Genomic DNA, 22737 nt, shown 5'->3' with positions numbered 1-22737 from the left:
GCCTCTGAGGAGAATACGCTTTGTCAGTAAATTTTTCGCATTGGGGTGACAGACGCCAGACCACCCGAACCTTGTTTCTCATCCTTGTGTATCCAACACAATGTGAAAGGTGCCAGTTACTGAACGCTTGGAAGGAACTGACACCACACGTCCAGCTGAGCAATAAGTCTCTTCTTGCTCTCAGGTTTCCTTCATCACTGCATTAAACGGTCCACTCACTCTCACTATACTCTCGCTCGCTCGCATATTTTCGCCCACCGTCCACTCCCAGGATTAATATAATTCATCATCACGTTCTTTAATATATTTGAATACCCGTACACGAATACCCTCTCCTACCACTAGTAGCTTCGTATCTCAATATTCATGATGGTCATTCAATCAGGAGTCGCTTGTCGAGTTTTCTCGCGTACCCAGCAGGACACTCGCCAGCGTTCGAACAGAGCTAGTACTCGGTCCCACCCCAACCACTGTTTTTCTGACCTTAATGTATGTGTGATAGACGACACTGAATTGCAGCTGCTCATTCTGCACCTCCGGGAAATCATGTGTGAACTTGTATTCGCAGGATCATGATTGGTCTAAAGTATACATAGGAGGCAATATGCCGTATCCAGTCCAGATCGTGTGAATTTCAGGTCTCTCATCCTACTGTTCCGACAAACCTCATCACACTTCCGCTCGCTGGTGGACAATGCTTGCAACCACTTTATTGAGGCGTTCAGCAACTTCAACTCCTTCAGTTTTTGGGAGGGCCTTTTCGAACTCGTGCGCGCGCCGATCAGATGCATTGTTCATGGTAAGTGAATCTTCTATTTTGAACTGAAAAGTTATTAAATGCGGACAGCACCGCGACACGGAGTACAACAACCCAAAGGTATGTGTTCCATGTTGGCGACCTTTATACTTACTCAAAATACTTCTCTGAGCAGATACCCTTCGCGTTCACAGCAGACAACGTGAAGAGGGCCGAAGAGATCATCTCTAGATATCCTCCGCAATATAAGAAGGCTGCGGTCATTCCTCTCCTTGACCTCGGGCAACGGCAGAACAAGGGATGGACGAGCATCAGCGTTATGAACTATGTCGCAAAGCTGCTCGGAATGCCCCCAATGCGGGTGTACGAGGTCGCGACCTTCTATACCATGTTCAACCGGTGCGTCAACCACGCGGCACTAGTCAGAGGTCTGCTCTACTGACCACTGTATTGGCGCAGTGAACCAATTGGGGAGAATTTCGTGCAAGTCTGTACCACCACACCATGTATGCTGAGTGGTTCCACGGAGATTTTGAACACGGTTTGCAGTCAACTGGGTGGAATAACACCAGGAGCCACGACAGACGATGGTAAATTCACAGTTGTTGAAGTTGAATGCCAAGGTGCTTGCAGTAATGCACCTATGATGGTCGTGAATGATGATTTCTACGTTCGTCGCCTTTCCACTCCTAGCAAGACGTGAGCTGAACTGAGTCCAGGAGGATCTGACACCGGTAACCACAAAGAAAGTCCTGGAGGCTTTCGCAAGGGGCCAAAAACCGAAACCGGGACCACAAAGTGGGCGAAAGACAAGCGAAAACTCTGCTGGACTTACCTCGCTCACATCGAAAGTAAGTTCGCTTCGTACAGACAATATCATGTCATTGAATATTTGTTACTAGCCCTATGGACCAGGAGAGTTCTGCACACCGGAGTTTAGCTAGATATTCCTAGAACTATCTTTGATGGTAATGATTTGAAAAAAGAAATAAAGTGTGAAGTCCTATCACTGTTCAAAATTACTCGAGATGTTTAGTCGTCGCCCTCTCCGTCGTCATAACCATGTGCGCCGTGTCCACCCTCCGGAAGCCTTTCGATCATAAACCTGCCCAAGAAGTGGTAGTCGGAACATGAGATCAAGACATGGAACTTACTCAATCTCCTCTCTCAAGTCGTTACAGTAAGTGTCTGTACGCAAGTTAATAATAAAAGACGCTGAATTGCACCGAAACGCACCAAGAGGCAAGTCATGCGCGTCATATCCTAATGCTGTTTTCAGCAACATAATTGTTTGTCCGTGCAGAACACTTACCAAAAGGCATCTCGATCTCATCTGCGATACCCTCGATGCCCATTAATGTAAAGGCTACTACAGTAACGATGGGAATTGTGCTCCAGCCGAGGTCATTGACGAGGGTCAATGGCAGGGCAAACAGGTATAAAGTTACACATTGCTTTAAATGGATTCCATCTGAGCGCTATCAGTAATTGTTGGAGATGCCAATAAAGATTGAACTCGCAAGGCGCGGGTATAGGGGTATTCGCCACCCTCTCCATCGAAGTCATTTGGTCAACCATTGACTGCACCCTGGAGAAAGATGAGATAGTTTTCAGTGGACTAACACATCTGACTTACAACCCACTCATGGCATTCATACCTGAGTATCAGTACAACATTAAGCGTCAAGATTAAGAATCATGTCAGAGTATCTTACCTGCCGGACCAACAGTTTCAAGCAAACCTTCCCGCTTAAACCTGAAGATGGCACTAGACAGTTCATGAGCGATACTGTTGTTACTGGTCAGTTGTGGTGTGGCGTATTAAGTTTTATTACGAACAGGAGGGGAAATGGGATAGACATTCGATCAGCGTAGGGGTGGAACTCGACAGTTTGATGAGAATTCGAAAGCAGCGGGGTAGTCGAAGCTGACGCGGTGGCATGGCCAACGAGAATTTTCTTGCTGCGCTTCCGACGAACTCTCTTAGTGGCATCAGGGTTGTTGGGTGCACTATCCGAAGCTGATGAAGTAGCATCATAGGACTTAGGAGAGGATCTGCCTTGAGCTGTGGTATAACCAAGGTCGTGGATTCGCGTGAAAGATGCGGGAAGAATGCCAGTATAATCATCGTAATCAGGCCCATCTTCATTGCGGAGGTAGTGCTTGACAGCACATGCAAAAGCGACGCAAAATTGCAGGACTTCTATCTTCTGACGCTTGAGTTGAGCGGTGGTAAGTGCAGACGTCGGTGTTTTTCCGAGAACGTGGGCGGGATGATCTTCGGCAGGAGGTAACGAGACATGAATCCATATCATACGGGACAAGTTGCGGACCTAGAGAAGACTCAATGAAACTGAATACAGGCGATTATTCATCCCTACGTTAGACGTGATGGACGAGAAGCACTTTCGACCTTCCCAGAAACGGTCGTATGAAGTGCTAGGCAAGATCAAATACTGTCCTTGGTAACTTCATGCTTTACTCACCCATTTCTGTAGAGAGCTGTAAGCTGGTCAACGTCGTGGACTATGCATATAACTCACCTGAATACGAGAATCAAACCAACCTGGGGATTGTGACATGTCAGCATATTCATGGGTTGGCAACATTCGCTAGTACTTACCACCACAGACAACAGTGGCACGACCGAATTTGTCAAGACCACTCTCTTCCCTTTGGACCACGCATAGGCAACCAACGCAGCAAATATGGTGACAGTCAAAACTGGACCAATTATACGACTGATGATCTATATGATGAGCATGTTAGTCACTGCGTTTTCTCCTGCCAAACAACACGTACGCTGCCTTTTAATCGCAATACATCTGGGAGCCACGAGTACTGCACGACGTCAGCCAAAGAGAAGCGGAGGAGCGAAATTTCAAATAACCTTGCGTAGGTACTTCCTTTTGATCCTTGGGGACTATCATCTAATTGGTTACAACGGACAAAGACGGATGATCATTTTGAAATCTTACCTTGAAGGTTGCCAAGGTGAACTTCGAACTCTGGTGGGACTCCATGCTGTCTACTGGCAGATGGTCCAAATACTGTGGCAGACACCGCGAGAGTTGAGTTGGAGCCCGACGGTCTTGTGCACGTGCGACATATACTAAAAAGGCCCGCATTACCGTATTAATACATCATATCAAGCCAGCAAATCCCTCAGTCTACATATAAATATAAAGGCACCAGGTCTGCGGGCGTCAAAGCTTACTAAATTGAGGATCAAAAGTTATATGCAACAACTACGTCGGCTTCAAGTTCGTTAAACCAACTCTCCTCGGCAGCTTGCAACGTTTAGTTGAAGTGTCAAATATTTTACGCTGCGTCGATAATAATAATCCAATGAATCGTCCAGTTGAGGCTGACATGTCTATAACTATTTACTATTGCCCACAAGCTGTCCGAAGGGTGATAAAACAGTACTAGAACAGGAGTGCGATATTAATCTGTCGGGTATTAATGTGTCGATGAGATGTTTGCGAGTTATGCTATGACACGTTTGGGTGATCGTAAAAATAGTGACGAAGAAAACAAATAAAAACTGCAGGTGCGTTACAAAGTGGGGACGGGTGACAGATCCGATGTGTCATCTTCTGAATGTGTATACGCAGTGGGATATAGGGGAATAGGCTTGATAAGAGGTGTCGCAAGTGTTTCATCCGCATGTGCGCACAGGTCAGGAAGAAATCGAGGGTGTGTCGGTAGAACGTGCAGAAATCCTTGTGAAAACAGGTCCTGAGCGTACGAGGAGGAAGCATTGTAGGCATGAGAGTAGGACAGCCGCCGAGCGTGGTGCCGGTCCTCGCGCTCCGGGTGAAAGTCGCTCATAAAGTTCATGTTGAAGGAAGGCTCGCCACTATTATCGGAGAGTGAGAGCAAAAGTTCTGCAGTGTGCGCATGGGGTGTATACGAATCTGAGTCCGGAGGTGAGCCAGTTGTATGGGCATTGACCGGCCAGCCCCAGCATCCATCGACGTTCGCCGGAACAACCCGTCGTTTTTCGAGACGCGTGATCTGCGGAGGCTGCAAAGGAGTGTGGAGGAGTTGGTCTACTGGAGTCAGTGGATAGTTGCAGGGAAAGTCCATCATGGTAAGATTGGAACCATCGTGAGTGACAACACATGCAGGGGAGCAATGAGCTTCGGAAGAGTAGACGGTGGTGGGCCCTTCCAATTGCCGGCTGAGTGGGGCCAGCTTGTTGCCGAGTCGTCTCAAAGACAGCGAGAATTCAGAATCAGAGCTGACTGAATTTTCTGTTGGAATCCCCATCGGCAAAGTCGGTCCGACCTGAGGAACCATCGAGGCGTTGGATACCTTCTCTTGTTCACCAAACAAATGGCGTCTGTTGTCGGCGTGATAGTATGTGAAATAGGATTCGTTGGCAGAATTAGCAGACGTGGCACCTCGCTTTTGTTCTTTGAGCCCATCCCGGACGATACCACTGAAAGGTGAAGCCTGATCGGAGAACAAAGACAGAGGCGGGGTAGTATCTGTTTGGATTCCCGCAGAAGATAGCGCCGGCTCTTCTCGGTCAGAATGCTCCTCAATTAGCTGCGAGATCTCCAAGAACAATACGCGTTCTGCGAGGTGCAATTCAGTAGGAAAGCATACCGACACTGAGATAACAGACTGGTTGGATCGCTCTTGTACTTTTTCTTCAGTCGTTGAAGATGACTTGATACTTGCTTTCGAGTACGGTTCTTGCCGGTCTTCTCCAGAATGTACGACTGAATGAGTTGACACCGACCGAACGACTTGACGAGGTGGGACGACTCCGCGGTTTCATCTTGATCTTCCTTTAATATACGTACGTATCTGAGTCGCCGCTTACCCATTGGCGGGTAGATGGCAATAGCTTGAACATACTCTCAGCTACGATTCTACAAGAACGTCAATTTCGGTGACGGATGCGCTCCCTACCTTCCATGAATGCAGCGTGCACGTCCTCACTCCATATATCATCATACCGAGATTGCTTTAGTTTGACGTTCGACAATTTCGTCTTGACACCGAGAGCGGCGGGGACAACAGGTACCTCCCATGACTCGGGCAGGAGTAACAGTGGTGCGACTTCCCCCTTGATAGATTCCATTGATTGTTCCGGTTGAATTCCAGGTTTTAGGTAGCGCAGGAGTGCGGCGTGCACACAATAAGTATTACAAGAAGGCGCACAAGAAGGGGGTCAACCTGGAATTTCGTTGGCAGTTGGCTTGAAATACGTCTGCGCGACAATCAAATTTAAACTCCGCGACAATCACATGATGGAAAGACAAAATTATCACGTGATAATCAATATCTTGACGCGTGAAGTGCTTAATGCGGCTCTGCGTCTCCCACTGTGAACCCACGCGAGGGCGACAGACCAAGGATAACACCTGTGCTCATATTACTCCAAACTACTCTTGTGTGAATGACGGAACTTGACAAGGCTACAGAGGTGCTCAAAGCTGCCGTCAAGCAAAGCGGAATCGACAAGCGCGTCGGCGATGTTGTCAGCCAGTTTACTTCGTACCTTATTCTCTTGGTGAGCGATAAACCTCATATCGAAAACAGGCGCTTAAAATTATTTCAGAAATCGTCGTCTCCTTCCTCACAATCAATATCAAAACTTCGTTCTATCCTTCGTCGACCTCTAGTTCCCTTGTATGCTGCCGTTCCCGGACCTGCGCTCCAGCTTTCCTCTGCTGTACTTCGAAAAGTAGTCGATGAAAAACTGAGAAATGCCCTGAATACTCAAAATCTTCAACTAAGCGCCTGGTGGAATGACGTTGCAGTTGCGCTTTTATCAGGTGTCCTGGTATGATCTCACTTCTTGCAGTATTATGACCAGACTTATCGGGATTAAATATAGGATTTTCTTGATAAACACGGTGATGGTGCGATTAGATTTGGAATTCCTTTCTTCTAAGTATCTGCCTAAGCCCTAAATTTGGCAGATATGACCAAGGAAACCATTGCATTAGCGTTTTATCCGACTATATGCACGCTCTTCTTCTATCAGGACTCCTCCTTAACACTTTTACCACGAACACAAAGAACGGTGAGTGCTTCCCACTTGATAGCAGCATATATGCGCTCATTTATCATGTAATCTATGACGACTCTATTGATAGGCATATTCTCTGTTACATGGAACGCTTAGCAGACATCCAGGCAATCAACGGAGGCTGCGGGATCATGCTGTTCTTGGAGGGTAAAGTCGTCGCATTTTTTTAATTTGATCATGATCTCAGATAGTTCTTAGGTCGCTTATTGGCATAGCCATCTCACAGTCCAAGGGTAAGTCTGCATGAAGCGTTCTTGTAGGATGTTTATCTGACTCTACTTAGACTACCTTGTAATCGAAGCCCTTCTAGATATAGTGGGATGGTTGATCCCAATAACGAACCAAACAGAGAAAGGGACAGTGAAACGGACAGAGTTCATCAACAACCTTTTTGGTTCCGAGAAGCACTTCAGCTGTAGTTCAGAACTAGTCAACACCCTCCAATACATTAGCAGCTCGCACTGGGAGGATACGGTAATGAAGATCATGGATACTTTGGCCAGGAGCGATATCACCTTGTGAGTTTTTCGGTTCGGTAATGCAGACCAGACTAATCCACTCATTGGATCAGCCCTCAATCATTTGCCTTGGATGAAGTCGAAGTATGCGGCAAATGTTATCCTCAACCGACTGCATTTGACCGCTTGCACTTGGATAGAGAATATTTCCTTGCCAACGTTGTTGAGCAGGTGATTGTATTTATCATGCTGTCGTGGGCCTCGCTGACTATTGTTCCCAGGATGATGTCTGCGACAGCTTGAAGATCTCCTATGGTCATATACGCTCCGTCACGATCGACGTGTCAAAGGCGCCACCGCATGGCAAAGTCATTGTTCATGTCGATTTAACAACTCCACCAAGTATTGAAGACGTGTCGTTTGACATCCCGGCAGGTCAAAAGCTTTACTTAAAATTCGAAATTCAACGGGAGGATTTAAGCAGGCTCATGGAGGCTTTACGGAGGCGTGGTATAGTGAGTGCAAGGAGGCCATAGATGAACAATTTCACTAACAGCTTCAAATAGGTCAAGCTCAGTTTCATAGGTGAAAATCCCCAACAACAAGCTAAAAAACGGAGAAGTGTTGGTCTCGCACATAGCATCAGACTTTCGGGCGACTCTTCACCCTCACCACAAGGGTCACAGTATGAGGTTGTTATGTTAATCTAATTCTCAACCCTCGTACTAATAATTCTGCACGTTGCAGGATAAAGTTAAACATGTTCAAAATGGTGAAGTCCCTAGGTTCAGTTCTATATCAATATTTGACTTCAGAGCCGACAGTGTACGAAACCAACTTCCCGGATGATGCACGATCTATCACTGCCCACTCTGAGCAAGAATCCATGTCGGCGCAGCAGGCGCTACCCCGAATTCCGGCTAACCAGCCTGAGGTTCAGGAGTTCAAAAATGACGCCAGCGCTGAGCGTGCCCAAAAGATTGTCCCCAGACCCCGGCCTGTATCCAAGTCCGCGAAAAAAGTTGCGCCTCTTCCAATTACTCCGCCTCGCAAAAGTCCTGCAAAAGACGATCCCATTAGTGCAGTACACGTCTCCGTGTTTGGCGAAAGCGATGACGAGCTCCCCGAAATATCTGACGACGAACTTCTCAAACCTGTCGCCGACGTTCGCCTCATAGTCCATCCAGCACAAATTGTCAAAGCCACACCAGCTCACAGTCTTAGCGCAAAAAGCATCAGTTTTCAACCAGCGCCTCCGACCAAACGCATCGCCAAGCGAAGGTTAATTGTGGAATCCGACGAAGAAGAGATACGAGCCACGCCCAAGGCCGCTCAGAGGGCGACAGTTTCACCAGCTAAGCCAGACATTAACGTAAAGACGGCAACGACAGAACTTAGCAAGACACGCCGCATCGATGGCAAATGTTCTTCCACCCTGCAGTCGCCTAGCACTATCGATACAGATCCAGAAAACGTTCCCCTGGAAGTCAAAAGGCCGAGTACACTATCCAACAAAGAGACCAGTCACCCAGGACCAACCAATAATGTCGCCAGAACACATCTCGACGACGATGCCTTCTTGCAAGATGCTTCTGTTGTACCACCATGCAAGGCTATACCCGACGCGGAACTGACTGCACACGGAATCATACTAACTTCACCTATGAAGAATCTGGCGACAGGTAAAGAAACTATGAGGCGTGTGCTCCCTTCAAAACTCGCAGATTTAGCCAATATACCAGCGAAGCTGGCAGGCACTCGACGCAAACGGGATGACGCAAATTCCTCCACGAGAGCACCCAAGGTTCCAGAGGACGATCATCCACCCAAGAAGAAGGCCCGTAACACTGGCGACATCCCTATCAAGCGTGCAGCAAGTATACTTCCTGACCCTTTCGAACCGTCAACGATATCGATAACTATCGCGAAGGCTCCCAGGAAGTACGGAAAGAAAGGGAAGGCACTGTCACCTATTCCACCAGAGAACGTAGACTTTGACGAAGTTCCTGGAGCAACTTTGAGAGGGAAGACGAACGCGCGAGCGAAGCCAGTCAGGGCTTCCAAACCGGCCCCGAAGAAGGTTCCAACTCCGATTTCTGGCAAACAAACCCGCGCGGGCGTTATGCGACGCAGGAAGCCTGAATTCGAGTCGCCCGAAGAGATCAACCCGAAACTCCAGCCCTCAGAAGCTGGCACCGGGATAGTCGCTGCACCAGAATCAGTTGATCAAATTACGAAAGTAGAACCCCTTCATAACGATGCAACCAACACTCCCTCCGTGTCCCTTAAGCCAGAGTCGGCATCAAGAGAGCAAGCCAATAAGGTTTGTCGCTTCTTCCTTTGATCATCCACTCCCCTTATTGCATACAAGATGGACATGGACCGGACGGGCGCGAGCACCAGGACCAAGACTGGAGACACTAATGCAGTGGTACTAACCAAGGTGTCACTAACGCCCCAAAAACTATCATTTCAGATAACCGAAAAGAAACCATCAACTCCAGAGCGTGCTCATACTCCCAAACCAAAGAGGGCACCTTGGGAGGACCCGATATTCGTTGCACAACACGCCCCGGCCGAGGAAGTGAAGCCTTTGGGGGTCAGCCCCCTAGATGAGGATCCACTAGAGCCAATCCAGGATGTCGCATCGGGAGATATGGATGAAGCGTTCTTCGGCGATTTTATTGACTATTCAGTATCATTGAAAGGGAGCGAGGACCCTATTCTTGTATGTCACGCTTTTTGTGATATTATGTTAGCTGAGTGTTTTGCAGCCTGCCTCCTCAGATCCCCCTCCGTTACAGTTGACCCCACGTAAACCCCCTGTTTGTATCGACCTCACAATGGACCCAACTCCAGTAAAAGATTGCCACAACTCAGCAAAGGACCGTGGCGTGTCCAAGGATGCCGGAATACTCCCGAGTAAAGGCCCACATCCCGCAGAGAGCTTTATTGCAGTTCCAGTTGCCTTACACGTCACCGGACGTCAAGATGGACATGGAACATGTATCGGGGTCTCAAAGCCTTCTGCCGATGTTGCCATGGATGTCGTCATATCCCAAGATCCTTCCGTCTTGCCTATTCCCTCTCATAACGAAGAACGACGAGAGCAACTCGCAGCGTTGAATATTTCCCCCGCTCCCATCAGAACAAACGATGCCGAAAGTTCTTCGGCTGAGCCTCGTGATGTGAGGCCCTCACCTTCCGTTCCGGTTCGTCGGAGGCAATCGGTCGTTTCGTTTGCGTCACCACTGGTGACCCGGCCCAATTCCGATGACGCTGTCCAGATCCCCACCGTGACATATTTGAAGTCTAGTATTCGATCTAACAACCATGGTGCGTTTAGAAACGGTATTTCCGGAACCAACACCCGCCCGCCCAAGGGACCAATTCTGGACCGTGTCGTCTCACTTGTTTCTGATGACGAGTTTGAATCGTCATATCCTGTGCGGAAGCCGTCCTCCAATCGGGTACGATTTGAAAATGATGGGTTACCATATTCGCTGTCCCCTCTCGCTCTGAAAACGAGTGCCCACCCAGTCAAACAAATGCCTGGTTAGTACAGGGATGCGTGGCGTTTTGGAACGTCTGACGCGCTTTTTTTACTAGTTCAAAGTTTCCAAGAACAACGTGCAAAGAAGTCGCCAAGGGAGAACAGTCGCCGTAACATCAAGTCCGATGAGGGTAATGATATCCAGGACATAGTGGATGTGAGGAAAACCTGCTCGGTTTTTGCTACATTATTTATTTATTTTGCAGGTACTGAATGACATCCAGACTGTAAAGCTCCTGACTTTGTGACTTGACATACTCATTGCCTGACTTCTGCTTAGGTTATAGTGAAGGGCATCGCGAACAAGTTCAAAAGCGTCAACAAAGAAGCCCGCGCTGGGAGGGAGGAGCTCCTGCGTGACGCAGCTGAAGACTTACACGCGTTGGCAGATGCATAGTCAGTGATTCATTCCAGACATAGGTTGCTGACCAGAGTTCATTCCGCTATGATCGACCAGTGCAACACAATACACCTCGTTCATAGTTCTGGAGGAAAGTTATTCTAAGCACCGCGCGACTATGACACGTCACTGGGAGGACTTTATCAAGTCCAGCGAGCAACTTCAAGATAATCTGAGGAAGGCTCTCGAGACACACGACCGCAATGTTTCTTCCAAGACGTTTCCAAAATCACTATTTCCACCGAACTCCAGATTCTTGAAGCATTAATTTCGTGTATCTTGATGGTCATCGACATGTACTGTAACTACCCGCACCTTGCCAGCAAGGGGTTTTCTGTTGTTCAAGTACTGTTTGCAAATCGGAGTTCATGAAGTGTTTGTCTTGCTTGTGAGGGTCAAGCGACAGCGTGACACAGACCACATACGAACAAGAAGGACGACTCGCTTGAAACGAATGGTGCTATACTTGCCTGGTGTACACTCTGTCTGAACACGCTCATATGCTAGTTTACACCTGTAGGGATTACCGAGCGGTTGACGCCGGAAATAGCCGAAGTAACGCTCACCTCTACCATCACCATCAAAATCTTCAGCATGGACCTCGTCTTCATCCCATCCTTGTTCCCCATCAATGCCCCGTATACTCGACCCTTTATTATTCTCGTCTCCGTTATCCTGCTCGCAGCCGAACCGCCGAAAACTGTCAAAACCTATGCGCACTCTCGTTATCCTGTCAAACCATATCCATTCATACCTCCGCTCGCTCATTTTTCGTACTCTTTCGCGTTATATCTACTCTACCTTCTCGGAAGCGACAATTCTACCTTCGGACTCCGTTTTTCGCATTTAATTTCGGCCTAGCCATCAATAAGGACCCTTACTATTCTAAAAGTATAAGTAGCCCATGTACAGTCCATACTGACAGGCAATCACATCCAGTCACGAAGTCTCGCTCTCGCACTCATTGATATATCTATAAATCTCGTCTAAATGTCTCAAAATCATCACATTCCCTATTGTCCAAATGTTCGCTGATAACTATCTAACTCTTTAGCGCTCGTATATCCTCCAGCAGTCTCCACACCCCTTTGCACTCGCAAGTCGTACACTGACTTACACACCCACTGCAGGAGTACCCAGACTGATGTTGAGTATGCACTGACTGGCCCACAATCAGCCTCCTTGTCAATGAGCAGTCTGGCCAAGCTCGACTTCCATGGGCCTGCCTCATCTCACCAGAACGTACTGAGTCATAACTTTACTAACAAAAGGGTGCCGATGATAGCAAGGACAATAATCAATTCATTGCATGCTGTTCACAAGTAGCAGAGGAAAAGTGAGGATCAGCAGAAACGGAGCTCGAAGACGATAAATGAATACACCTGTAGTATATAGTATATACTACTGAACAGCGGCCACATAACATGATGATACAAGCAGTAGGCTCACATCTGAGCACTTGAAGCCTCCATTGATTTCTGGTACCATGCTAGATAGCGGCTATGGGCTGTGACTCCTGATGCTGTTTCTATCTTAGTCCATAAGCTTTGCCATGCAAAAGGGAAAGGGATACCAGAGTGTAACAACTGTGTTGTGTCGTAGTGAGGGTCCACCTGCTTGCAGAGGCTACCCAGACATTGTTTCACCAATGTGAGACCCTTGTTGATCATAGCTGTGACTGTTAAGAATGTGCTCAAGGGTCAAATCTGAAGGGCTTGGCTTCAGCTCGTGCGCTGCGCCCCTTACCCGAGTACATGCCCCTAACTTCCATAGGCTGTCAAACAATGTCTGAAGGTTGTCAGACGATGTCTGGAGTCCGATGTCTGATGTGCAGGAATTCCGGCGGACGTTCGGGAATGAGTGATGAGGCTAATCCGGATGAAGTCCGAACTAGAAAGGAAACAGCAGAGGACTACCAAAGGTAGAGGCAGAGGTGTTAAGTCTATAGGAGTCGATCCTAAGACTATTGGAGGACGACAAGAGGAGAAACTCAAGTCAGACAGAGGAGGGAATGAGCAGAGCCTAAGATAATATTTGAACTAAGGAACTACAGAGACTGTACAGGGTTTATATACTACTGAGGACATAACGGAGAAACAGTCAGTGCAGTGCGAGGCTATGCAAGGCTATGGACAGAACATGTGGGACAACTATCACTAGTCTATCGGAACTTAGTAAAATGAAGATGGAAATGAATAAGGGACGGAAAATAAAGCATACTAACTGATAAGGGAAATACCAAAGGGAAAAGGCACAGAAGATAGGAGCTGACCAGATCCGGAAGTCCGGAAGTCCGGAGATGATTGCATGATTGGTCCGGGTCCAGAATGTGGGATATGACAGTGACACTGGACATGTGTGAGTCAGGAAATAATGTCTGTAGAGCCAGAGGACAGGTTAGTAACCGAGGAAATGATCGAGAGAGATACTTACACCATAAGCTGTGCATTCCCCAGAGATGAGGTTCCTGGTTGATGTCAATGGGGCTATCACCACGCACCCAGACCCAAATCTCAACAGACTGGAGACTCGGCCAGGTGTGGTCTGCCACGACAATGGGATCAGTCAATTTGAAATCAGCAGGTTGCAATGCGAGGAAAGATTGGAGCAAATGAGCTGATGTTTTTCCTGTTGGGATCCGAAACGGCCGATCAAGAAGAGGAATGAGTATAGGCGAGCGCAACATACTAGCGAGTCGAGCGAGTGACGCATATGACGTCGGCCGATATCTTTTTCGTTATATTCCACTATATTCCTATGATACTGAAATTTTCCGTTCCTATGCACGCTAGTATAAAGGTTCGAGTACGAACGACATGACATCTCAGTTCTATCAAAGATACTGAGATGTACGTATATCTGATTCTATCTACCTTACGACGAACTCACAAAAGACTTAGTATCATCATTGTTTAGGTACTTGTCACGTAGCACACAGAGTTCTATCAAAGATACTGAGATTATCATCATCGTTTAGCGTCTCGCGTGTCCCCCGCTCGTCTCAACTCTCTACATTTCCCATACAGAGTGTTTTTGATGTCATTGAGGAGGGTTCTGGTGAGCGATATTTGCTTGACTCATGCATGAGAAACATTATAACCATCGAGATATCTGGGTTGGCAGCAACTTATTTCCTGAACTTGGTGGTGAGCAATTCTGTGTCCTGTGACCATGCAGTCTCTGCGAGAACAGGTATGACCTCCTCTAGGGGTTTATGAGTAGTGATGGCCAGGTCCAGTCCTGAACCACAGTTCGAACCCGAACCGTTTCGAACCTGACCAAAGTCCGGTTCAAAGTTCGGGCAATAGGGGGAACCGAACCGTCAGTCCAGTCCACAGTTCGAGGACTTGCAGAATTCTCGAACCTGGTTCAAACCGATTGTCAAGTAATAAGGGATGGTACAAAATTTTCGATCTCCAGACTTACATGGGCCAGGCGCAGTGCGGAGTGCATATTATGTAACACGGCTGTGCTCATCGTCGATGACAATGACAAGAAAATCAGCAATTTTCGAACACTGTCCTGCTCACCCCAATCGTATACCACCACAACGCCGGTGGCAACTGCGAAATGGCAAGTCAATGTTGGATCCAGACCTCTTGATGGGACAAACCTGTCAAATAGCTGACAAAAATATCCAAATCGATATACAGCCAGTAACTGGGATCATTGGAGGCGAAGGTCATGTTCGAGGGATGTGTGAGCGAGTGCGGAATTGTGGTGTATAACGACAGCATTCGTACTAGATATACTAATGTTCAGTGGGTTAGCAAATCAGACAAAAAGGGTAGAAAGACTCACCACCTCTAGGTCAACCTCACCTACTCCCTACATAGTGGACGCGGACCTGACTGGGCACTGACATCAGCACTAAAACATGTCATTTGCAGTGAATAGATGATGCTAAGTAGACCACGCACCTTAATAGACATTTCAAACGAATACTTGCCCGAATTCCTTGACTTGAACAAGCGGATGTTAGGAAGCTCGCGGGGGTTGAAGATTTACTCAATGCTCGTAGCAGTACAAGACCTAGTATAGCAATGCAAAAACAATCGGGCTGAATAGCAAGTTTTCGAGGCGCTGTCGAGAGTCAAATGGACATAGCAATAGTGGCCAAGAACGCGAGCCAAATGGCCCTAAACATGCATGAGTTATATGAAACATCGAGTCGAGACAGAAATCAACTTACATACAAGACTATGGGACAGAACATTTGTACTTAAGATATGTATATGAAGTTTGACATTTTTTGGGTCCGGTTCTCGGTTCAAACCCTTGCTGAACCGGAACCGGACCATTATCGGACCAAACCGATGGTCCGGTCCATGGTTCTGCTTACTGAGAGAACTGAACCGATGGTCCGGTCCACGGTTCTCTGAATTTCCTAGAGAACCAGACTGAACCGGACCTGTCCATCACTATTTATGAGGGAGTCCAGCAGTGAAGGTCATGGTCAGGTCTGGGACAGAGAAGATCATTGTGGGTACAACAATTCAGATGGTGTATACTGAACAATGTGTTGGGTCTTGCAGAACCTAGCTGCTATTTGACCCTAAAGGGTTTCTGGACCAGGCTCAAGGCTCAGTGAAGAGGAAATATGATAGAAACTTGCTGAATACTCAGACTCATAGTGAAACTGGTGAAAAGGTAACTTGATTATGTAAGCTAAGGTGCAAACATACTACTAGGTAAAACAGTCTCTGCAAGGCTAGCCAAGAATCATTCCCTACATCGTGTCCATTTCGATGTTGGCATTGAGAAAAACTTGTGTATCTATGTTTTCATGGTCGAACTTGAGGCTCCTCAGATAGGTGTCGAACCAATCTTTCAACACTGTGCAAGGAACCTCATGGATACGGCTCACCAGTCCCTGTAGCTATAATGCATCAAGTCTGCTAACTACAAGTCAGAGGTGATGCATCAACTATGCTACTTAGCCTTCTTGTGATGCATTACAACATGCTAGTTAGCAGTCCTACAGTATATATAGCTCGGTCAATTACTTTGCAGCTCGGTCATTTGTATTTCGGTCAATTTTCCAGTCGAGTCTTCGGCAACTTAATTCACTTCGAATGTCAAATAACAGCCGGTGATGGATTGAATATCAGGTACATCGATCAGGTACAGCGCAGAAGTAGGTTAGAGAATGTCGGGAATCATGAGGTCCGGTAACGAATGTTCGGCCAACTGAGGTGGCAGGTCAATGGGACCTTCCAGCGAAAGAAAGGGTGCCCACAGCACCCGAAAATGGTCTGCAAGCCTGCGACGGATGTTAGCCTGTCGGGCAGCATAAGCTCGCAAACCTTCAATGTCAGCGGCACACTCCCCAACGCATGCCTTTCCCTGTTCTTCCCACCGCGCCTGCTGCCAGGTAAAAAATTCCAGCACCCTGCGCATCTCTTCCATGAGTAATTCGACCTCTTCTGACCACCGCAGTGCCCTCGCACGGGTTTTGCACCACTCGATTCGTACACCTTATAGTATGTTAGTTCGCAAAATATAGACCACGACGAGTGCTTACCATCGTCGTCACCTTCATTGCCATGGTCAACGCCGTCCATCATCCAGATCCAGGATACATGACGTCTCCCTTCGCCAGTAGCATATGGGTCCACAAGGGGCTTGACGTGAGTGTCGGCCAATTCCTGCAACCTGCCCTGCCAACCGGTCTTCTTCATGATTGTAGCTAGGCTCTTGAGCGCCATCCATGCTGACCGATAACGTTTCACGCAGGCCGTACGCCTTCGGTGGATGCGGGCAAGGGCATTCTGAGCACGCGTGTTTGCGCCTTGCCCGCGCACCCATTCCCTTTTGAATGTCAGTAAGGAGCAGTGAATGCGTAGACACTGCCGCAATTCTTCTAGCGCATCGTGAGCCTGCGCGTAGCGCAATTCCCATTCGTCCTCTCGTAGGCGTGGATCGCACGGCTTGGTTTTCAGTTCTGAAGGTAACCAGAGGTGTATACATTCGGCGTTCTCGTGGCCTTCACGTGCGGCTGCCTGATCAATAAGGCCTTGAACGGCCGGGAGGTAAAGGACCTGTGTGCGTCGCCACATATCGATCCTACGACGAAGCGAGTTCCGCATCTGCGTGAGACTGCCTTTCTGCGTGTCGGTAGCATGTTGACCCATCGACTCGGCGATATTGGCCAGACGATGCCTTCGAAAGTATGTCAGCCTTGTTTGTGGCCGTCAAAGGGCAAATGCTCACTGTTCCTGCTCCAGGTCTATGCCTGAAGCAATAAGCACACTAGGCGAGATTTGTGGGTGCAACGAGGAGTCTATACCTCGCTGAAGGTCCTCGGCCTCCAGCTCCGCGAGCTTTAGCCTCACTCCTGCTTGCGTTATAGCTAGACAAAATCATTAGTCCAAGGTCACTTTAATAGCAGAAAATACTCGCCCATGGCTTTGGCCTCGAGCGGATTAGAGATCGATGTGTCATTCAGATTATCTTCCCAAGCTTGCATTTCTTCTAACCACGCAGAGCGGTGCTCGGGAGTGATGACAGCGTCAAATTCCTCGAATGCGAGTGCATGCGCAGCCTTCTCAGCTAGAGCATCCTTCATCTTGTACAGGAGAGACGTGCCCAACCCGACGGTCTTTTTCCAGTTCCAGTCTCCAAAGTGGTCATCCAGCGTGTCACGACGACAACCAGGACCCATCGCTTTCGTACTTGATGCCACAGGGTTGATATTCGACCAGCCCCTCTCCGGGGCTTCACCATCCGTCCGGCCAACGAAACGCGTGAAGTTAAACGAGAAGATTGTCTGACATTTTGAGACATGTGCGGGGAGGTGGAATTTTGGTACGAAGAAGCGTATATACTTGGTGAGATGGTCCAAGCGATGGGATTGAGGAAAGGACTTCATGCGGGCCCAGAGCTTTTTGTGCCATTGGCACGCAATATCGTATGACACATTGAGCATTTCAAGCTGCGTACCACGCAAAGTCGAGAAGAATAAATAATCCATATTGATGTACCTGTCAAGCGCATGATAAGACATAGTAAATACAAACGCAACGAGACCGTGACTTACTTCTCCCCCTTCTGCAAATCGCCGACACCATTTGGCCGTTTAAAATTATGACGGGCACAATCTACTGTGCCGACGCCAGTAGCAGCAAGCCCTTGCGACTGCTTTGTATCTGCCGTGTTGACAGCGTTATGGCTCGAACAAGTACTTTTCTGTAAGATAGTGTGAGTACACGTCAATTGATTAACCAATCAGTCACATACCTCCTGCGTCTCAGTGAGATGTTCGGCCAGGAAGGCCTTGTACTCTTTCTCCTCGACGAAGTATGACCAGCCTCTCGAAAGACTTGGGTCTGCGTGATCGCTCGATACGTTCCGTCTTTTCAATCGAAAATTTGCGTCGATCGCTAAAAATACTGCATACAACCACCTAAAAACACCAGCCTTACATAGTGGATCAATATCTGTGGTGCAACACACCGTTTTGCTTTCGAAGCAGTTTGCCAACCCTCAGGTAAATTCTTCCCTGGCTGCGGACATGCTGGACATAGCACCACGCATTCACCCTGCGATGTACCATTTACACCACTGGGATCGTGCCCACGTCCGAAACGTTTCAGCATTGTGAGATGGCGCCACATACGCACCATCCGCATGAATCCGTCATAGCGATCCTAAGGTAGACAGTAAGAGACTGAAGGAACAAAGGTAGATATAAGCGTACCGGCATGCGTTTCATCATCCCTGTATTATCCGTGAGTCGAACAAGAGAATGGTAGAATTCGTAGGCTGATGCCTTCGACTCGAAGGATAAGATTTGGTAGTAATGCAGAAGTCGAAACGTGGCCGCTGTCCTAGGGTCAGTTGGCGTGGAAGGGAACCATCCGTGACGGAGGAGTTGTTTAACATGTGTCTCGGATGTCTCACAACCGCAGAAGTCCAGTCCTAGTTCGTGTAGTCCGTTCGTGTCTATAAGCACAAAGTCGTTGTTAAACGCCGGCTGCGGGAGGATGCATGGTTGACCGATGGGATGCCCGAGTTGTACTCGAAGGCCTAGCGTCTTCAAGGAAGAGCTCTCGAAGAATACACCATTCCATTGCTGCAAATTAATCAATATATTTCATCTTTCTCGTAAGAGATCACATACCTGTATGCGATGGGTGGGAGACCGGGCATGATTTGCCAGTAAGCATGTACCACAGTACAGTTGCATGTCGTCGCAATCCTGACATCGGAATTCTGCAGGATTGGTGCAACAGCCTGCACATGAATCCCTTGCATTTTCACTGCGCCCATCCAACCGAATGATCTCCGAGAGATATGTATCACGTTCCTTTGTCCAAACATGCAGAGGATTGACCTGACGAAGACAGTGAGTAAGGAATGATGCGACAGAAATAAAGATAACTCACGCCAGCTGGGCGCTTGTGTTTCTGACTTTGAGTGATTGTTCCGTCTTCGCCAGCATCCATGGAAGGTTCATCAATCATCGCAAAATCAAACTCGGTGCTTCCGTCCTCAGGCCCTGCAAATTGGGAAGACTGCTGTGTGGACGAAGGTGACGGGCGACAAATCAGATGGGCAGCAGACACCTGCATATTCCCATCTCGACGTCCTGAAAACCTGAAGGCGGTATGGACCGTCTCTCGCAACTGTGAGGTAGGTGGTGCATAGTGATTGAGCTTGGGTCGTTTTCGATTGTTGACTTGTCGAAAGGTGATATTTAAAGGGGCACATTGGATAGTTTGATGACTGGTTGGGGCGACACGCTCGGTGACACCATCAATTCGGGTGGAGCCTGCATTTGAAGAATTTCTAGCAGGTAACATCGCTCGGGCAATGGGCTCAGGCAATGGGCTTGTGCATGAGAAGGTGTGACACAATGTGACATGTTAGCATGACAGAAGCTTGCAACTCATCGAAGTCCAACTCATCGAAGTCCAACTCATCGAACTACTCACTTACTCACTGCCAGTGCAATGCAAGAACTACGACTGCAGCGGCCAAGGCTACTGCATCACCCAATATGGATGGCTTTCCCTGTACAAAAAGCCCGAGGTCAGTTCCCTTTTCAACATCAATTCTCCTCCCATACTTACTACACCCAATGATGATCTCCCCCAGCACGATAATAGCTGCCGTGCCTGCGGCGCTCATCGCTGATGGTAATGATGGTAATGGCACTGGTAAGCAGCGATATCTCCGAGCGCGCTCTGGTACTTACTAGCAGGATAGATGACCACTCTGCGGCACCCATCACTGACGGTACTGGTGATCTTACTAGCAGGATAGATAACCTCCCTGCGGCGCCCATCGCTGACGATACTGGTGACAATGGCACTGGTAAGCAACAATATTCCTAAGCACGCTCTGCTTCTTACTAATGTTCCACAGATAATCTCATTGCGCTCTTGGCCCAGATGAATATCACTGGGCAGGAGGCATCTGACGTGACGTCCAAGATCCATGATGCGGTCCAGAACGCGCTGGTCGCCGCCGTTTCTGCTATCAGTGCTGTTTCGACCACTTCGGCATCAACTCCACTCATCCCAGTGTTGACTCCTTCGACCACTTTGACATCAGCTCCACTCATCCCAGCGTTGACTCCTGTTGTGAACTACAATGTGCCAGCGGCTGATGCTACGGGTCCCTTCTACTGGGTGACCCGTGGCCGCCGTATTGGCGTATTCTCTACTTGGTAAGTGATTCGCGTTATTTAGATTAACGGCAGCTGATTTGTGATCCGCCAACAGGCAGCAGACCTCGTCCCATGTCATTGGCGTGAGCAGGGCGTCTTTTTCGAAGGTCCGCTCAGTTGCCGAAGGAATTCAGCTGATGGAAGAGGCCATTGGCCGCGGCGAAATGGAGGTGTTGACGTAACGAATGTATACCTGAAGCTTTTACATAGTAGTGCAGCGTGAATCTCAATAAGAAATATGCAATTCAAAGTGACATTAGTGCGCAAGCCTCGCGAGCCTATTCAAAATTTGTTGTAGTTCTGGTACAAGAATCCCTTGAGTAAATGAACTACGGCTAACTCGGCGTCTCCATCGCTGAGCGCATGACAATAAATATCTTCCACCATAGCAATGGTGTCCCTCATGCTCGTGCACACTTGTTCTGCGGCACGCCACTCGTCACAAACCCCGCACAATTGGAGGATACCGTCTTGTCCTTGACTGGCCCTGTCAAGGAAGTCTTCGATGCTCGACATCGCGCGCTTGAGAATCTCTCTATCCCCGTGAGTTCCGGGAGCATCTGGGATAGACTTCGTGTATTCGGCAAAGACGCCCAAGGTGAATTTTTGCGGAGATTTGATGTGCGCCATGAAGTCATCTTTAGCATACTTCACCACGGCAATACATTCAGCTAATGTCCCTCTGATATTTATATTAAAAACACAGCGACAATAATAATATTCAGCACATACATTGATTCATCGGCATCGCTCGCACACTCGTCACTGCCGTCGTTGCCCTTATCCAAGTTGTCACCCGCACCCTTGTCACCCGCACCCTTGTTGTCGCTGCCGTCATCGTCCTTTCAACGGTTTTTGTTGAGGTGATATTTCTCTCTTCTTTTTGCAAGGATCTCCTCACGGCACCTGCATCTGTAATCAGGGCATCGTAGGCTGAACGAAATAGACGATACTTACTTAGCGTAGTACCGGGAACGCTTGGCTCTCATAGCCTGAAGCTTGGCCGCGTCGGTTTTATATTTAGTTGGGGGGGCCATAGCGAGCAACGGTGTCGTTTGGTGTGGAGGAGAGAAAAAAGAGGATGAGCTTCGGATGCTTCGATTCGTCGTCGGACTGTATTGAGTTAAGAGCCTCCATTGGTTCGTCGGACCGTATAGATTACGAGCCTCCGTTCAAATGTCGATGGCCCATGCATGTGCTGAGTACACGCTGTAGATAAAACGAACTGTAAGTGCGGTGCATGGCATGGATGATAATCAGCACATCTACTCATTGTGAGACAATGTGCACACACCTGCTAAATCATCACTGCCAGTGCAGCGCAAGTGGAGCGTTATTGGATGGACCTTAATCCGCAATTCAATATTGAAGTTTCAAGTGGAGTGAACTGACCTTGCCGATGTAGAAACAACAATACTGAGAGGAACAAATGAATGCTCCAAACTGTATCTATAATGTTGTGAGGTCGCGCGTTGCCTAGTCTGCTATTCTTGAGAAGACAAGTACGTTCGACCCTAAAGGGGAAGCGAGTGCAGCAAGGTTCTAGAAGTAGGCGCTACTGGTCGGCCAATGCGAAGCGCGAGAAAGCGCGCAGGTGCGCGCGAGGCGCGGGAAGCGCGCGTGAGCGGAGACAAGTGAGAGTAAGTGTGAGTTTGCTTAAGTGGTGATTAGATGAATAACAAGAGATACGAGCGCGAGGTGTCAAAGAATAGATTGCAACTATATTCTCTAGGTGGTAAGTGGGTGGTAAGTGGGAGGTAAAGTTCTTGTTGGAAAGTAAAGTGTCTAATAATATGTACTGCTGGCGCTTATATGGCGCCTAAGCACTGTCATGCGGAGCCGAA

The 22737-nt window shown here is 48.2% G+C and overlaps 8 protein-coding genes across 8 annotated transcripts; 4 read left to right on the top strand and 4 right to left on the bottom strand.

The window, feature by feature from the left end:
- The first annotated feature begins 718 nt into the window (after positions 1–718).
- HD556DRAFT_1286466 (NdufV2, NADH dehydrogenase 24 kd subunit) lies at positions 719–1862 on the top strand. The gene is made up of 6 exons (XM_041299341.1): positions 719–799; positions 848–877; positions 933–1156; positions 1217–1427; positions 1477–1608; positions 1660–1862. The coding sequence occupies exons 1-6, from the start codon at positions 797–799 to the stop codon at positions 1699–1701; spliced, it is 642 nt and encodes a 213-aa protein (XP_041164593.1). The 5' UTR covers positions 719–796; the 3' UTR covers positions 1702–1862.
- Positions 1790–3780, bottom strand: HD556DRAFT_1438846 (Bestrophin, RFP-TM, chloride channel-domain-containing protein; the record flags this gene model as incomplete). The annotated part of the gene is made up of 15 exons (XM_041305887.1): positions 1790–1862; positions 1912–1945; positions 1994–2020; positions 2070–2235; positions 2306–2345; positions 2394–2415; positions 2473–2546; positions 2597–3090; positions 3139–3196; positions 3244–3249; positions 3301–3323; positions 3381–3506; positions 3560–3598; positions 3648–3680; positions 3736–3780. The coding sequence occupies 15 exons, from the start codon at positions 3778–3780 to the stop codon at positions 1790–1792; spliced, it is 1260 nt and encodes a 419-aa protein (XP_041164592.1).
- A 280-nt stretch (positions 3781–4060) lies between these two features.
- HD556DRAFT_1340242 (uncharacterized protein) lies at positions 4061–5983 on the bottom strand. Its single transcript, XM_041302066.1, has 2 exons — positions 5394–5983; positions 4061–5343 (listed from the first exon to the last, which is right to left on the bottom strand). The coding sequence occupies exons 1-2, from the start codon at positions 5596–5598 to the stop codon at positions 4316–4318; spliced, it is 1233 nt and encodes a 410-aa protein (XP_041164591.1). The 5' UTR covers positions 5599–5983; the 3' UTR covers positions 4061–4315.
- Positions 5984–6105: 122 nt separating this feature from the next.
- HD556DRAFT_964196 (uncharacterized protein) lies at positions 6106–9868 on the top strand. Its single transcript, XM_041312143.1, has 12 exons — positions 6106–6287; positions 6336–6560; positions 6615–6639; positions 6700–6803; positions 6877–6956; positions 7008–7042; positions 7093–7327; positions 7381–7498; positions 7549–7782; positions 7834–7959; positions 8015–8039; positions 8092–9868. Exons 1-12 carry the CDS (start codon positions 6174–6176, stop codon positions 9609–9611), a joined length of 2841 nt encoding a protein of 946 aa, XP_041164590.1. The 5' UTR covers positions 6106–6173; the 3' UTR covers positions 9612–9868.
- A 1428-nt stretch (positions 9869–11296) lies between these two features.
- On the top strand, positions 11297–11488 carry HD556DRAFT_1229679 (uncharacterized protein; the record flags this gene model as incomplete). The annotated part of the gene is made up of 1 exon (XM_041297296.1): positions 11297–11488. A coding segment is annotated over one exon (192 nt), but the record flags the coding sequence as incomplete, so codon positions are not given.
- Positions 11489–16362: 4874 nt separating this feature from the next.
- On the bottom strand, positions 16363–20024 carry HD556DRAFT_1430209 (uncharacterized protein; the record flags this gene model as incomplete). Its single annotated transcript, XM_041304886.1, has 10 exons — positions 16363–16697; positions 16745–17382; positions 17434–17550; positions 17619–18203; positions 18260–18408; positions 18460–18625; positions 18676–18869; positions 18920–19294; positions 19343–19555; positions 19608–20024. The coding sequence occupies 10 exons, from the start codon at positions 20022–20024 to the stop codon at positions 16363–16365; spliced, it is 3189 nt and encodes a 1062-aa protein (XP_041164588.1).
- Positions 20025–20305: 281 nt separating this feature from the next.
- HD556DRAFT_1304836 (uncharacterized protein) lies at positions 20306–21075 on the top strand (the record flags this gene model as incomplete). The annotated part of the gene is made up of 4 exons (XM_041299708.1): positions 20306–20381; positions 20431–20538; positions 20590–20893; positions 20949–21075. The coding sequence occupies 4 exons, from the start codon at positions 20306–20308 to the stop codon at positions 21073–21075; spliced, it is 615 nt and encodes a 204-aa protein (XP_041164587.1).
- A 100-nt stretch (positions 21076–21175) lies between these two features.
- HD556DRAFT_1438841 (uncharacterized protein) lies at positions 21176–21930 on the bottom strand (the record flags this gene model as incomplete). The annotated part of the gene is made up of 3 exons (XM_041305886.1): positions 21176–21575; positions 21626–21721; positions 21851–21930. 3 exons carry the CDS (start codon positions 21928–21930, stop codon positions 21176–21178), a joined length of 576 nt encoding a protein of 191 aa, XP_041164586.1.
- Positions 21931–22737: the final 807 nt, after the last annotated feature.

Source organism: Suillus plorans (assembly GCF_016647745.1).
Source record: "Suillus plorans strain S12 chromosome Unknown HD556scaffold_8, whole genome shotgun sequence".
NCBI classification, from domain to species: Eukaryota; Fungi; Basidiomycota; class Agaricomycetes; order Boletales; family Suillaceae; genus Suillus; species Suillus plorans.
This window is presented reverse-complemented; position numbering and strand designations above follow the sequence as displayed.